The sequence below is a fragment of the Apus apus genome, chromosome 3 (assembly GCF_020740795.1).
Source record: "Apus apus isolate bApuApu2 chromosome 3, bApuApu2.pri.cur, whole genome shotgun sequence".
Lineage (NCBI taxonomy): Eukaryota > Metazoa > Chordata > Aves > Apodiformes > Apodidae > Apus > Apus apus.
In genome coordinates this window covers 103,346,190-103,361,110 of record NC_067284.1, presented here as the reverse complement: position 1 = coordinate 103,361,110, position 14,921 = coordinate 103,346,190, and the positions used below count along the sequence as shown (strand labels likewise).

Sequence of the window (14,921 nt, the reverse complement as noted above, 5' to 3'; positions counted from 1 at the left end):
CGTCATGACGCTGCAGGGGTGACGCCGTCTTCCCGCGCCCCTGCTTCCGGATCCGCTTCCGTCCTGGCGGCGCGGCCCGTAACGGGGAGTGTGACAGCTCCGGGAGCCGGTCGGGACCCGCCGGGATGGCGTCCAGCGCTTCCCGCGGGCCGCGCTGCCGGGAGCGGAGCCGCCGGGGCCGAGCCGGGGGGGGGGTCGGCACCCACCGGGCGCAGCCGGAGCCGCAGTCGGGGACGTGAGGGCGAGATGCGAGCGCTCCGTACGTACCGGGGAGGGAGCTGGGATGGCCGCGGTCACTACTCGGTGGTCGCTACTGGGAGCACGGTGCGCTGCCGGGGGTCCGCAGCCCGCCTTTGCCCCCGCAGCGCATCGTGCCCCGTGGGGAGCGCTGGAGGGATTGGGGGGGGGGGGGCGTTTCGAGACCCCCGCTGCGATTTTTGTGCTAATTCTGGCTGCAATCTTTGGAGCAGGGGAATTGTCGCCGCTCGGAGATCTGGACTCTTCAGGCCTCTCCGAGGAAGCTAGCAAGTCCCCCCTCCCGAAAAATACCCGAAACAAAAAAGGCAAAAGTGGCCCCCGTGACCCCAGTGGACAAGTACCCACGGAGAGCGAGGGGCACGGTGAGCCCTCGAGGACCTCGGAGAACGGGGCTGTGCCGCCCCCGAAGGCCACCAGGAGGTGTGGGCGGAAGCCCAAGGCGGAGATGCTGCTCCTGAAGCTGTCTCAGGACCTGGAGTGTCCGGCCCCAGAGTCCATCTGCGTGCAGAAGATGCTAGGAAGCAGCGAGGAGGGTGAAGGCCCAGAGAACCCCCCTGGTGGGCGCCCCAAGAGGCGGGCAGCCAAAGTGTGAGCAGGGGCAGCAGGTGGTGGTCCGGGGGGGTTTGGAAGGACAGGGTGGGCACTGCTGTCAGAGTGGCTCCTCGAGACCTCTGCCTCGCCTGGTGGGGGGGTCTCGTTGTCTTTCCTAAGGACTTCATTACACATCGGTGGGGCAGGCGGGTTCCCCAGGGGAATCCCCTGTGCTCCAGGGCCTCTGAAGGCAGCTCAGGCGGTTACTGTGCTCTGGGTGCCTGAAGGGACAGAGCTGGTGGGGTCACAATGTCCTATTCCCTTCACCAGGCTGCGCAGAGGGAGGACACACCACCCACAGTGAGGGATGGGAGTTCTCCTGGCCAAGGACACTCACGGGAGGGTGTCTGGCTGGCAAAAGCAAAAGTCCTGCTTTCTGGCTGGCAGAGGGCCAGGCCATGCACTGCCTGCTAGCTGCATGCCTCCCTGCAGCTGGAACGGCACTCCCTGAAGAGGGGTGGGGGGTGCTGGCTGTCCCAGTGCTGGCACAGCATCCAGATGGGCTCTGCTGCAGCCTGGCTAGGCAGGGCTGGAGCAAATTGCTCACCCTGACCCCGAGCTGGAGTGGTGCTTCTGCCTGGTCCTGCAGGGTGGGGCGGAAGGAGAGAGGGCTGGTCCCTCTGCTTTCCCCCTGCTCACCTCCGGGCAATGCCTCTGGTGCCCCAGGGCTTTGCTGTACCTGCAGGAGCTGGCAGAGGAGCTGACGTCTGTGTACCAGCCTCCGCCTCCCACCGAGGAAGCCCAGGAGCCAGAGCTTGAGCGAGTCCCGAAGAAGCGCCGGAGCCGCAGGAGGAAGGAGGAGGAAACAGACAGCGATGATCCTGCGCAAGATGCCGACTTTGTGCCCTCAAAGGAGGTGTTGCTGCAGGCAGAGGAGGAAGAGGAAGAGGGGAGTGATGTGGGGCTCAGTGAGGCGTCAGAGCAGGAGCTGGAGCCTCTCCGAGCGCATGGTGGGAAAACGTCGTCTGCAGGGGTAAGGGCAGGGTCAAAGGCAAGGTCTCTGCCATGGCCACTTCTTCCCTTTGGATGAACAATACCAAGTGTCTGAGCTGTGTCCCCACCCTGGCTGTCTGGCGCAGGACAGCTCCAAAGCAGGACTCGGTTGGTGGTGGCACAGTCAGCTCTGGATCTGAGCAGCTCTTGCGGCTTAACTGTAGGCAGAGCCATCTCTGAGGGGGGTGGATGGGGACAAGGCACAGGAGCTCCTGGGAAAGGGTGCGGGGCTGAAGCTGGGCGGAGGTAAGGGCAGGATCCTGCCACTCGTGGAAGTCCCCAGAATGGGACTTTGTCTCTAACCCTATGGGATTCAGTCTTAGTGCCTGCTGCTGCTGTGGCAGAGCTCTTTGCTTGCGGGCTGCACTGGTGCCCTTAGGATGGGCAGATCCCCTGTGGGCTTTGGAGGGCATTTGGGCTGGCAGAGGCAGCTCTAAGTCCACCCTTGTGCCCAGAGATCCAAGCCCCAGTGCCGAGGTATCGCTCCCAATGGCTTCCACAACTCCATCATGGCCCCAGTGGAGAAGTGCTCCAGCCTAACCTGCAGCCTGTGAGTGAGGGCTTGGGGATGCTGGGGGTCTCAGGGTGGGCTGCTGGGGTCCTGGGTACCATTGCTATCACAGGCACAAGGAGAATGAAGCATGTGCCATTGGAAATGTCAGCATCCTGCTGGGCTGGGTTGAGTAGGGGGTGGGGGGCGGGCAGGGGGCTGCCTGTGCTGTGGGCAGGGTTGAGGGGGCTGCAGGTTGCAGGGGGGCTGCAGACAGGGCACAGGAGGTGGTGACTGAGGTCTGGCCCGTTGGCTGCAGGCGGGATCAGAAGCACTCACAGTGGGAGTTTCCTGACTGGATCCCTTCAGCACACAAATGGACATGTCTCTCTGAAAGGTGCGGTTGGGGCAGCTTGGGGAGGGGGTTCTGGGAGGGGCTGCATGGTGGGGCAGGTCTGGGCAGTGCTCAGGGGGAGCTGGGACAGAGCAGACAGCCTCAGCTGTGGGGGCTGGAGGCAGGGAGCGTGTAGTGGGTGCCGTGCTCCCATGCCGCTTTGGCGGGGCCAGACCACAGCAGCTGGGATGGAGCTTTCTTGGGAGCTTTGGGGTTCTTGCGGATTTGGTCATGGAATCCTGGCAGTCCTTGGGGTGACCAGGCTGGGGTAGGTGCTGGGGGTGATGGGATGAGGGACAGGGATACCCTCTCACCTTCTGCCTCTCCAGTGAAGCGGCCCCATACCTGCCAGCAGAGGAGAAGTCTCCCCTCTTCTCCATCCAGCGGGAGGGCATCAAAGATGACGGAGTCTTGTACAGGGTGAACAGGTTGGTGCTGGGGACTCTGCCAGGCCATGGCTGTCATGGCTGTGGCCCCAGGGCTGGTCCCAGTGTGCCCTGGGGTGGGGACACAGCTGTCCCCCTGTGCCCTCACCCCTGTCCCTGCTGGCAGGTTTAGCTCCCTGCAGCCCCACCAGGAGCGCCTGGATGTGTCCTTCTTCGTGGGTGGGCCTGTGTGGGCCTTGGAGTGGTGCCCGTGTCCCGCGGGCTCGGTCGCCCCGCAGTACGTGGCCGTGTACTGCCATGGCAGCATGGGGGAGACACACAGCACGGCTGGGCTGCACCACGGCCCCACGCTCCTGCAGCTCTGGGACCTGGGCACACTGCAGCCAGAGCAGGGGTGAGTAGCCTGGCCAGGGGAACAGCCCCAAGGGAGGGGTTGGGGACTTCCCGGCCCCCAGGGGTGGGAGCCCCCATGTCCCTCCATGGCTTCCAGGGACCTCCTGTCCTTCCACGACCCAGCACGTGGGTTTGTCCACTCCCAGAGCCACCAGCCGTGACCTGAACCCGACAAGGGCTTTGCTGGCAGCAGGCTTAGCCACTGGTGTGCAGTGGGAGTTGCTAGTGTGTACTGGAGCTGCTGGTGTCTACTGGAAGCCTCTGGTGTCTACTAGAAGCCTCTGGTGTGCACTGGGAGCTGCTGGGCTCCAGCTGCCACATTCTTCACGGCTGCCCCCACTCCTGCAGCTCTGCCGACAAGGCCAGCTTGGCCTATGCCATCGCTGCTGATCACGGCTGCGTCTGGGACATGAAGTTCTGCCCCAGTGGCGCTTGGGAGCCACCCAGCACTGCCAGGACGGTGGGTGCACAGCCAGAATGGCCACCCGGGCCCTGGGGGACACCTTTGGTCTGTGCCTGCCCAGGCAGTGGCCCTGGGGCTGAGCCCATGTCTCATTCTTCAGCACCCGCAGATGGGCCGGCTGGGGCTGCTGGCCGTGGCCTGCTCGGATGGCAAGGTGGTCCTGTACTCCCTGCCGCACCCTGGGGCCCTGCAGCGTGCCAAGACAACCCAGGTAAAAGGTAGGAAGAGCCTCGCTGCTGGGCAGGGCTGTCCCAGCCCCCTCCTCATAATAGGGTGGGCGGCACAAGCCCTGGGACCAGCAGCTGCCCCTGGGCTGGCTTTGGGCAGAGGAGGGGGCAGGGGGGCTGATTGTGGTGTCAGGGGACATCAAAGCATGAGACACTGGCCCAGGCTGCCCAGAGCAGCTGTGGCTGCCCCATCCCTGGCAGTGTTGAAGGCCAGGTTGGATGGGGCTTGGAGCAACCTGGTCTAGTGGGAGGTGTCCCTGCCAGTGGCAGAGGGTTGTGACTGGGGGAGCTTTAAGGCTCCTCCAACCCAAACCATCCGGGATTGATGATTGTATGGAAGTGCTGCTGGCCCCCAGGTGGGCTTAGTCTTAGTCCCTAGTGCCTAGGGAGCCCTGCCAGGGGCAGGGGGAAGCTGCTCCTGGCAGCGATGCTGTGGCTGGAGTGGGGTTGCCGGGAGAGGCGTGTCTGCGGCAGCATTCCCAGCCCATCCCCACCTCCCGGTGTGCTGCGGCAAGCGTGTCCTGCCGTGGCCGAGCTGCTCAGCCCAGCCCAGCCCGAGCTGTTTGTTGTGGTGCAGATGTGGGGCTGATGGTGCTTCTGACAGCCTGGTGCGCTGGGAGAGATGGATGTCCCCACGTGCTGCTCGTGGTCACTGGGCCGTGGCTGACAGCCGCACGCCCACGGCTGACGGTGGAGATGGATCCCCCAGCCCCGCCGGCACGTCGTGCTGGCGCTGCCCTTCCCGGCGCCGGCTGCTGCAGCCCCACGTGAGGAGCCTGCGGCAGGAACGATCCTTCCCCAGCCCGCAGAGCTCCCGCAGACCCGCCAGGCCCTGTCACGTCCTGTCGGCACCTACCGGGCTCATGCCTCACTGCCAGGCTGGGGGGGGCTGGTCTGCAGCCGCGGGATCGGTGCCAGGCTGCGGTTTGCCGGGGCCCTGCTGGGAACTCCCAGCCTGGTGTGGCTGTGCTGGCTTCCCCGAGGCTCTGCATCCCTGTCCCAGGTGTTCCCACCTGGCAGAACCTGGGGCTGTTCCCTGCACCGTGCCCAGGTAGGATGGAGGTGCTGGAGCAGCTGTGTGGCTGCTCCGTGCATGCCCTACACTGGCTGTGGCTGCAGCTGCCGGGCTGTGGGGCACCGATGTGCTTGTGCAGGGGTGGCTGTGCCTGAGGACAGCCCCATGCAGGGGGACATGGGGGGTACTTTCTGACAGAGACCCCACAGCGCTCGTGCTGTGTGTTGCTGGTGGGGGAGATGTTCTGGCAGCAGAAGCTGATGTGAGAGGGTCCTTGGGCACCCTGTCCTCTGCCCCATCTGCCCTCCCTGGGAGTGGCTGCCCCTGCTGCTCCAGCCCCTGTTGCCCATCTGCTCCTGTCCCCACTGGGTCCCTCATGGTCTGGTGCAGTCCCTGTGCATGCCACCAACTCCCCTCAAGTTTAGTGAAGGCATCTTCCATCAAGGCAGGCAGCCAGCTGTGGTGGGGTGAAGGTGGCTGCGGGGGGGAGTTGGCCCTGCCCCATCTCTGTGTGCAGCGCCTTTCGGGGTGCTGTGTCCTCTGGTGCCGGCAGGTCTGGCTCCGGGAGGTGCTCCCAGCCCTGCTGCTCCCTGTGCTCTGTTTTCTGCTGAGCTGCAGTGGGGATGGCAGGACAGGAACAGGGAGCCCTGGCCAGGGCCGCTGGGAGGACCAGGCCAAACTGTGGGCCACTGAGCAGTGGGTGTCTGTCCTGACCCTCCTCTGCTCTCTCCTAGATGAGTCCTTCCACAAGCACCTTATCTGCAAGGTCAGTGTCCCCATCTCCCGCTGCTGTCCCCATCGGGGCTGGCATCCGGCAGCCCTCAGGGCTGGCGTGGGTGGGGAGCTGGGGGGGAAGGACACCTGCAGAGCTCGTTGGTCCCCAGGGGCTTGGGGTGGCAGAGTAGAGCCCTGCCCTCAAACCCAGCTGTCCCCAGCTCTTGGGACGCAGGTGGCACCAGTGCAGAGCTGTGACGGGTGCCTGTCTCTTTGTCCCCAGGTACAGTGTGTTGCCACGCTCCAGGTGGGCTCTATCCAGGCAGGGAATTCATCTGAGTGCGGCCAGTGCTTCAGCCTCTCCTGGATGCCCTCCAAGCCCCATCACCACCTGGCAGCTGGTTTTTATGACGGTGGGTTGTGACAGTGCGGCACCCCATGGCAGGGACAGGCACACATGGAGCTCCGTGCTCCTTCAGCCTCAGCCAGGGCAGGGAATGGGGGATCCTGACCATACAGGACAGGGGGAGCAGCAGCAACTGGCAGGCACTGTTCAGGAGCCTCTACCCATCTCTGGGACAGGGGAAAGGCAGAAGAGAAGGCTTCAGGGAGACCTTAGAGCACCTTTCAGGTCCTGAAAGGGGTATAGGAAAGCTGGGGAGGGACTTTTGTCAAGGGCATGGGGTGATGGAATGAGGGGGAATGGCTTTAAATTGGAAGATGGGAGATTTTGGTTAGACATTAGAAAGAAATTCTGTGCTGTGAGGGTGGTGAGACACGGGCCCAGGTTGCCCAGAGCAGCTGTGGCTGCCCCATCCCTGGAAGTGTTGAAGGTCAAGTTGGATGGGGCTCAGAGCAACTTGGTTTAGTTGGAGGTGTCCCTGCCCATGGCAGGGCCATCCAGTTTGGGACTGGATGATCTTTAAGGTCCTTTCCCACCCAAACCAGTCTGGGATTCTATGACCATGGGCTGGCCACAGGCAATCTCACATCCCTGTTGGCTCCGGGGCCTGGCTCTGGCTTAACCTGCATTTGTCTGACTTCCCTGGATGCAAGCTTGACTTCAGGCAACCCACAGCTCTGTGCTGCAATGGCAGGACCTGCTGTCTCCGAGCCCTCCTGTCCCACTCCAAGCCCTGGTCCCCAGCTCCAGCCCTGCCTCAGCCATGGTGTGGCCACCAGGGCAGCTCCTCACAGGTGCAGGTCTCATCCCACAGGCACCGTAGCCATCTGGGACCTGCTCACCAAGTCTCTGCTGCAGTGTGTGCGCCAGCCTGATGGCTCCCTCAAGCTCTACCCATTCCAATGTTTCATGGCCCACGACCAGGCGGTGCGGAGCATCGAGTGGTGCAAGGCCGACAGGTGAGAGCTGGTGCCACTGGCACAGCTTCTTTGCTGGGGTGGGCTTCAGGGGACTTGGTGTTGATGACACTGGACCTTCTGAGGCTGAAGTGGGCTTTCCAGGGTGTGGGATGTCGAGCCATGGGATGGGAGCACCCCTGTGCTGTGGGACCAGGGCCACCTTGTCTCTGCACAGCAACAGGGCACGGCTCTGCGCTGGGCTCTCAGTGCTGCCTTTCTCCTGGTTCTCAGCAACTTCCTGGTCACGGCAGGGAGCGACCGTAAGATCAAGTTCTGGGACCTGCGGCGGCTCTACGAGCCCATCAACAGCATCAAGCGGTTCCTCAGCACCGAGGTGGCCTGGCTGCTCCCCTACAATGGTGTCACCGTGGCCCAGGACAACTGCTATGCCTCGTGAGTGCCGGGGCCGTCACCATGCCTGTTCCGAGCCTGGGGGCCAGGCTGCTGCAGGGCTCTGCTCCTGCCTCCCCCCTGGTGTTCTCTGAGTCCTGGGGGTCCCTTGGGTCTCTCCCTCCCTGGGAGCACTGGCTCTGCTGATATTGGGTCCCACCACAGCTGCACAGCCTTGGTGTGGCTAAGGGGCTGTGTTATGGTGCTATCCTGGGTCATGGGCAAGGTGGGCATGGGGGGGACAGGGCCCCCGGGCTGGAGTGGACAGCAGGGCCCTGCATGGACCCAGGCTGACACAAGTTGGCAAAAGGGTTCTGGGGTCTTGGTGTGTTCTCAGCCTCTGGGAGCTGCCCTGAGCCACCTTGTGACGTTGTGACATGCTGCTAGAGTGAGGACAGGCCCCCTCCAGCCCCCCTCCATCCTCCTGGGGGCTCAGGGGAGGTGGGCTGCTGCCTGGCTCTCGCAGTCTGGTGGCAGCGCTGCACTCCGTCCCCATCCCTTCCCTTTCTGTCACAGTTACGGGCTCTGTGGGATCCACTACATCGACGCCGGATACTTGGGCTTCAAGGCTTATTTTGTGGCCCCCCGCAAGGGAACTGTGTGGGTAAGAGGCCAGTGCAGGGCCGTGCTATCCTGGGGAGCCGTATCGGAGGGGTGGGCACCTGCCCCAAACCCAGGGACTGTGGCAGCTAGGTGGGGGGGTGTCCTTGCCTGCCTGTCCCTCCCCAAGGGTGCCTAGGGTTTGGGGCTGGTGCTGCTGCTGGGCTGGGGGTGGCACGGACCCCCTGGGGACCCTGTGCCCCAGAGCCCTCTGTCCCTGCAGAGCATATCAGGCTCAGACTGGCTGAACACGGTGGCTGCAGGAGACATCACCGGCGAGCTGGTGGCTGCAGTGCTGCCTGACCTGGCTGTCAACCCCCTCAACGTCAAGCGCTCCTCGGACCGCAGATTTGTAAGAGGCTGGGTCGAGGCATGGGGGGTGTCGGGTCTGTGCCCCCAGCCCTGTCCCTGGTGATCCCTGTCCCCCTCCTGAGTCTCACCTCACCCACAGCCGGTGTACAAAGCCGATCTACTGCCCTGTAGCCCTGCCGGGCCTGAGGGCAGCGTGCAGGCACTGCCCAAGACCAGGCTCTACAGCGAGATGGTGGCCAAGAGCTACATCCAGTTCCGGGACATGGACCTGGTAGGTGGGCAGGGGGTCCTGAGCCTAAGTGGGACCTGGGGGAACAGGGCCTGGAGGGTTTTGGCAGGATAAGGAGACATTGCAGCAGCCCGTTTGCCTCTGGCAGAGCCCAGGCTGACTGCCCCAAGAGCAGGGGGATGGGCTCCCTCTTCCCTGGTGCAAGAGAGGGGGAGCAAGTCTGGGTCAGATCTGCCAGAAGGGCCCCGGGGTGGGCTCTGCCCAGGGTCTGGTTCCTGCCACCTTTCACTGTGGGTGACCCCAGGGGCGACACGTCCCCTGGCTGAGCAGCACGGTGCCGTGCCGTGGTCCCGGCGCTGCCACTGGTGCCGCTGGGGGCGCAGTGCTTCTGCCGGGACACGCTGCCCACAGCGGTGCCGCCGCTTCGCAGCGCAGCTTCAAGAACCTGCCCAGCCGGGAGCCCGTGCGCAGGATGCACACGCAGGAGGCGAAGGCAGAGCTGATCCTAGACCGCCTGCAGCTGGAGTCCCTGCACAAGGTGAGGGGGCTGCCTGCCCCTGGCGGCTGCAGGGTCCTGGCCCCTAGGCCCTTTCCTGACCCCTTTCTCACATTCCCACAGGTCCGCTTCAGCCCCAACCTGGACTCCCTGGGCTGGCTGGTGTCTGGCGGGCAGGCAGGGATCGTGCGAGCGCACTGTCTGGCAGGACTTGCTGCCAGCACTGGCCGCCGGCTGCTCCCGGAATGCCAGGCCCGCTTCTCTGCCCTCTATGGGGACAAGCCTGGCAGCCCTGGCCCCCCACAGTGCTCCCCACTGCCAGCGGAGTAGTGCTGTGGAACCCTCATGGTGCCACCACATGCTGGGGAACTCTCGTGGCGCCATCATGTGCCGTGGGACCCTGGTGCTGCCACCGTGTACGGTGGAACCCTTGTCCTGTCACCACATGTGCATGCCTCATCAGGAGCTGGGGCTAGGGCTGGCTGTGCTGTCCAAGAGGGCCACGTGTCATTTTTGGTGCTTCTCATCCTCTGGGTCCCTGCCTCCTGGGGCCGGGATGGCTGCTCCTGGCTGTCACCTGGGATGCTCAGGACACTTGTCCTTGTGCTCTGTGCCCAGAAGGGTCCCTCTGCACTGTTTGGGCTGAGCTGATGCGGGGCAGGCATTAGGACGCTTGCTTGTCTCTAGGTTGAGCTGTGGGTTGTGGGGTTCCCCCTGTGTGGGGTTGTGCTCGCTCCTGCCCCCTGTCCCCTGCTGAACCCTCCTGTGCTGTTGCAGGCCAGGGCGGTGGGGCCAGTGGATGCTGGAGCTCTGGAGTCGCTCACATTGAGCCTGTGTTCAGCTGTGCAGTAAAACGTGGTTTGTTTTGTAGAGGCTGGTGTGGTGCTGGTGCGCTGCCTGTATCTGGGGTGGCTGTGGTGCTGCGGGGAGGCCCAGCCCTGGCCACACTCTGCCCCTCGCAGGGAGCTGGGGTCATGTCCCCCTCCCCAGCCCACCTGTGCCACTGCTGCTGCTCACCATCACATTTATTGATAGCCATGGGCTCTGCTGTGGCTCACAGGGCTCCTTGCACAGGGACATACAGATGGACACGCTGTGGAGTGACAGACACAGACTCACGGCGTGGGGATGGGTAAGGCCAAGGTCTGGCTGGGGCTGAGCTCTGGGCTCTGGCTGCTCTGACTCCCTGTGCCTGGGAGTGCAGCAGCAGCCCTGGAACCCCCAGTCCCCCCAGACTGGGAAGTAGCAAGCTCATATTGGGGGGCTAGGGAGACAGCGTCTGGGGCCAAAGCTGGGTCTGGTCTCCCCACCCCGATGAAATCCTCCTTCCTCTGGGTGATAGCAGTGCTCTGTGGGAGGTGGTAGGAGCACCCCCCTCCCACCCCTCCTCCTTTGGGGTTGGTCCCTTCCCAGCACAGCTCCCAGGGGAGCCCCTGTGCTGTGGGGGCCAAGCTGCATGTCATGCCCTGAGGCCACACAACTGTCCCCACCCCACCCCAAGCCACCCCACTGCAACCCCTGGGGCTCTGCAGCAGCAGGGCCAATGCAGCGCAGGGACCCCTGCTCCTGTGCTGCCCAGCCTGCCCCGGAGGGTGGGGGTTCAGGAGCAGACCCAGCTCTGCAGTGGGCAAGGGTCTCAGGCACAGGGGTCCTGGCAATGCTGGCAGGCTGCCATCTCCTCCCGGTACTGCTCCACCTGCACCGTGCAGGAGGCAAAGCTGAACTTGTTCCGCAGCTGAGTGGTGGTTTCCTGCAGCACCATCTCGGGGTCAGCGCTGGCATCTGGGGACAGCAGGACAGCATGGCTCAGCCCCAGCGTGGGCAGCCAGTGGGACCCTCGGCCATGCCCTGAGGGCTGCCCAAGCTGGCCGGGCTGTGGCACTCACCGATGGCCACATGCACCGATACGGCGGGGTGGCTCAGCGTCAGGGCCCAGAGGTGCAGGTCGTGGGTGCCCTTCACCCCGCGCACCCCCAGCAGCAGCTCCTTCACCGCCTCGAACTCGATGCCTCGTGGTGTCCCTGCCAGCAATGCCTGGTCACCCTGGCACCCCGCCTGGGTCAGGGCTTGTGGTGAGGGCTTTCCCAGGCTGTGACTGGATTTGGGACAGTGACTCAAGGGTGAGGCAACCTGTCCCCATGGGGCCCTTTGCCTGGGATGGGGAGGCTCAGAGGGGCAAGGGAAGGGGTTGGGTTGTGCCTGGGGGAGAGCAGAGGTTGCGAAGGGCTGAGCTGCCACATGGAGCAGCTCATCTGGGGGCTGCGGCACATGTGCCCCCCTCTGCCCCCTGCCAGACCCTGTGTCATGGTCCTGCACCCTCCTCACCCACCACAAACCTTCCATGAGGACTCTGAAGACATCCCTGAGGATGGTGAAGGTGGAGCCGAGGACAAAGATGGCAAAGAAGAGGGTGCTGATGGGGTCTGCGATCTTGCACTGGGGCTGCAGAGAGCAGGGGCTGCATGGGGCTGGGAGGGGGCACCTGGTGGAGTGCCCCACAGCAGCCTGCTTGGGGCTGAGGGAGTTGTTCTCCCAGGGGTCAGAGGTGACTCCAATCTGCACACCTTGAAGTAGATGATGGTGGCAGCCACGAGGACACCAATGCTCTGCAGCAGGTCACCCACCACGTGGACAAAGGCGGCTCGGACGCTGGTGCTGCCGGGCAGGGGGGCATGGCCAGGCAGGCAGCCCCCAGTGCTCTCCAGGTGCTCGTAACCCCCTGTGCTGTGCCCATGGCCGGCAGGGGACTGGTGCAGGATGTATGCCATGCTGGGGGGAGCAGGACAGGCTCAGGCAGTGGTTCCTGGCTGGCCCCAGGAGGGTGAGGAGGTGTGGGGCAGAGTCCTGCCATGGGGCAGGGCTGGAGGCAGCACAAGGACAGGACAGCTGCAGAACTGCAGGGAGATGCATGGGGCCAGGGCATGTATGAGGACAGGAAGACAAGCCCAGGGCACCTGTGCTCAGAGAGCCACAGGATGTGGGGCGAGGGGATCTACGCACAGGCTCTGGAAGCTGGGAGTGTCTGGGCAACAGGCAGAGGCAGCGTTTGGTGACACAAGGCTGGTGTGCAGGGACAGAAGGTGACCTGGGGTCCAGGGTTGGGGGTCTTGGAGCACCAGGGGCACACATGGAGCAGGGAGACGGTGCAAGGGCCCAGGCCAGGGGTGTGGGGGGGGCTGTGGGGCAGGAACGCAGGTGCAGAGAGCCCTGTGTGGGACCTACATCAGGTTGATGCCGACAGCGCTGGCAGCCGTGGCCAGCATGGCTTGAGCCTCAATCTCGTAGTCGTTGCTGACAATGCGGGCGGCTGCCAGGTAGACCAGAGCCCCAGTGACCACCCAGATGGAGAGGACAGAGGCCAGTGCACCCAGTGTCTCTGTGGGACAGAACCATCAGCACCCAACCCAGCCGCGGGGCTCTGCCCCCTGGCTCACCCGTGCCACCTGTCTCACACATGCCTCCTGGCTCACCTGAGCGGTGCCAGCCAAAACTCATGGTCCTGGTGGGTGGGTGGGTAGAGACCCAGAGGGAGAAGAGGCTGACGGCCATGCTGCCTACATCGGTCAGCAGATGGGCTGCATCCGTCATGATGGCCAGGCTGTGGGACAGGTACCCACCTGCAGGCACAGGGCAGGTGGCACCCCGTGCCCTGGCTGGGGCAGCCTCCCTGGCCCCTCCCCAGCCCTGTCCCACCGTTACCTATCACCTCCCCAACCATGAAGACGCAGCAGATGGTGCAGGCGATGCTGAGCTGCCGGCGGGCCTGGAGCCTCCCCAGGCCGGGGCTGGGGGTGAGGGAGCTGCAGCGGCAGCAGGGAGCTGGGGGGGCCGGGAGAGACGGGGTGTCCTGGGACCCTGCAAACAGACTGGAGGCGGGGGTCACTGCTGGCTGCACCAGCTGCCAGTACCCCTGCCCGTCATCCCCGGGGCTACCGGCAGTCGCCGTCCAGCCCCGCTGCCCCGGAGGGCTGTGCCAGCAAACTGTCTGGAGGCGGGCTGTGGAAAGGGGGCGGGGGAGGGGGAGGCGGTGTGGGGAAGGGAGGTGGGGGGAGGGCAAGGAGCTGATGCTGGGGCTCAGGGCACCGATGCGTGGGGGAGCAGTGCGGGGTGCTGATGGGTTGAGGGCGTGTTGTTGCAGCGAGGTGATGCATGGTTGTTGGTGCCGGTGTGTGTGGGGGTGATGGATGGACAGTACCGGTGCGGGGGGGCGGGTGATGGATGGACGGTGTCGGTGTGTGTGGGAAGTGATGGACTGATGGTACTGGTGTTTCGGGTCACGGATGGATGGTGCTGGTGCAGGAGGGGGTCACGGATGGTACCGGTGCCAAGAGGTGATGTTTGGGAGCTCGTACGAGCTGGATGGGCACCTGAGGGGAAAAAAAGAGCTGGAGCACGGGCGGGGGTGCTGGTTTCGCTTGGCTGGAGGTGCTGGTACCAGGCAGGAGGTGGTGCCGGTGTCGGGGGTGGGTGCGGGTGTCAGGGTGTAGGTGATCGTCGGGGCTGGCTCGGGGACTGCGGAGGTGCTAGTGTTCGCGCTGGATGGATGAAGGCGCGGGGACTCGGGGGGGGGTATGGACGTGCGAGGGGGGCCGGTGGAGTTGGGGTGGGAGCTAGGCAGTGCTGGACTTGCCGAGGGCTTGAGGGTCCCGAGTGGTGGGAGCTAGCACTGCCCGGAGTGCCAGTGCCGGAGGGCGGGGGTAGCCGGGGGTGATGGGGGTGACGGAGATGCCGGGTAATGGGGAGGCGGTGAGCGTGCGGGGGGTCGAGGGTTGCAGATACCGGGAAGGATGGAGGTGGCGGTGCCAGGAGCTGCCGGGGGTACGGGGAGGTGGCGCTAGCAGGGGGTGCCGGGGTGCCGGGGGTAGCGGTGCCAGGGAGGGCAAGGGGCTGGGAGTGCCGGGGTGCTAGGAGTGCCAGAGGCGCAGGTGCCGGGGCCATGGGGTGCCGGGGCCGGCGGTACCTCTTAAGGCGCAGGCTGCCGTCGGCGGGGCCGGCTCGTGGGCTGACCAGGCGGGCGCTCTCGTTGCCAGTCGGGGACTCCATGCCGGGGGCGAGCAGCTCCGCGGGCACCTGCTTCCGTAACCACAGGGACCCACCCCCAGCCCTGGCCACGCCCCCACGCCCCTGGCCCCTCTTCCCGCCCCGCCCCCATCCCCGGGCCCCGCCCACTCCGTGCTGGGGTGGGGGGCGAGGCGAGCAGGACCCCCCAGCGCTCGTCGGCTCTGCCCCTGCCCTCCCCGGGCAGGACGGTCCCACCCGGCGCTGCAGCTGCTCCGGGCACGGCGGAGGGGACCGGGCAGGGCCCAGCCCGCGGCCCCACTGAGACACCGCGGGGGGGGCGAGGTGGGGGACGGTGACCCCCCGGGTCCAGCCCTGGCGGCGGCAACTCCTCCGGGAGCCAGAGCAGCGCCAGGGCCTCCGGTTAACTTGTACAGGGGAGGGGGGCGGTGTGAGGGTAAGGGGGGCTGCTCAGGTATGGGTGGCTGCTTGGGTGAGTGGGGGCTGTGTGTGTAAGGGGTTCTGCTTTTGTACCTGGGCTTCTCTGAATGCGGCGGGCTGCTTAAGCATGGGGGGCAGCGCAGGTGCAGGGGTTCCACCTCGACTCTGC

At 65.1% G+C, this 14,921-nt stretch overlaps 2 protein-coding genes across 6 annotated transcripts; one reads left to right on the top strand and one right to left on the bottom strand.

The window, feature by feature from the left end:
* The first annotated feature begins 88 nt into the window (after nt 1-88).
* Nucleotides 89-10,183, top strand: GTF3C2 (general transcription factor IIIC subunit 2). Of its 5 annotated transcripts, none has more exons than XM_051615168.1 (18): nt 89-259; nt 471-846; nt 1,516-1,822; nt 2,298-2,392; nt 2,652-2,729; nt 3,056-3,154; nt 3,279-3,506; nt 3,854-3,965; nt 4,069-4,186; nt 5,945-5,976; nt 6,208-6,337; nt 7,142-7,286; nt 7,518-7,679; nt 8,193-8,280; nt 8,500-8,628; nt 8,728-8,859; nt 9,253-9,355; nt 9,437-10,183. In XM_051615168.1, the coding sequence occupies exons 1-18, from the start codon at nt 247-249 to the stop codon at nt 9,787-9,789; spliced, it is 2,700 nt and encodes an 899-aa protein (XP_051471128.1). In that variant the 5' UTR covers nt 89-246; the 3' UTR covers nt 9,790-10,183. The 5 variants fall into 5 exon arrangements, with proteins under 5 accessions (XP_051471128.1, XP_051471131.1, XP_051471130.1 ...); XM_051615171.1 differs by having other exon boundaries at nt 9,248-9,355; nt 9,437-9,742; XM_051615170.1 differs by lacking the exon at nt 2,652-2,729.
* Nucleotides 10,184-10,876: 693 nt separating this feature from the next.
* On the bottom strand, nt 10,877-14,356 carry SLC30A3 (solute carrier family 30 member 3). Its single transcript, XM_051615056.1, has 8 exons — nt 13,944-14,356; nt 13,013-13,113; nt 12,784-12,930; nt 12,536-12,689; nt 11,878-12,082; nt 11,650-11,755; nt 11,200-11,334; nt 10,877-11,095 (listed from the first exon to the last, which is right to left on the bottom strand). The coding sequence occupies exons 1-8, from the start codon at nt 14,354-14,356 to the stop codon at nt 10,950-10,952; spliced, it is 1,407 nt and encodes a 468-aa protein (XP_051471016.1). The 3' UTR covers nt 10,877-10,949.
* Nucleotides 14,357-14,921: the final 565 nt, after the last annotated feature.

What these genes read in the sequence shown, in the direction of transcription:
- GTF3C2 (XM_051615168.1), top strand. An exon ending in TGGACATGTCTCTCTGAAAG is followed by an intron (nt 2,730 to 3,055) that starts GTGCGGTTGGGG and finishes CTGCCTCTCCAG; the next exon opens with TGAAGCGGCCCCATACCTGC. An exon ending in GAGTGGTGCAAGGCCGACAG is followed by an intron (nt 7,287 to 7,517) that starts GTGAGAGCTGGT and finishes CCTGGTTCTCAG; the next exon opens with CAACTTCCTGGTCACGGCAG.
- SLC30A3 (XM_051615056.1), bottom strand. Translation starts at nt 14,356, where the DNA reads ATGGAGTCCCCGACTGGCAACGAGAGCGCCCGCCTGGTCAGCCCACGA. An exon ending in GCTGTCGGCATCAACCTGAT is followed by an intron (nt 12,083 to 12,535) that starts GTAGGTCCCACA and finishes TGCTCCCCCCAG; the next exon opens with CATGGCATACATCCTGCACC. An exon ending in CTTCAGAGTCCTCATGGAAG is followed by an intron (nt 11,335 to 11,649) that starts GTTTGTGGTGGG and finishes CATTGCTGGCAG; the next exon opens with GGACACCACGAGGCATCGAG.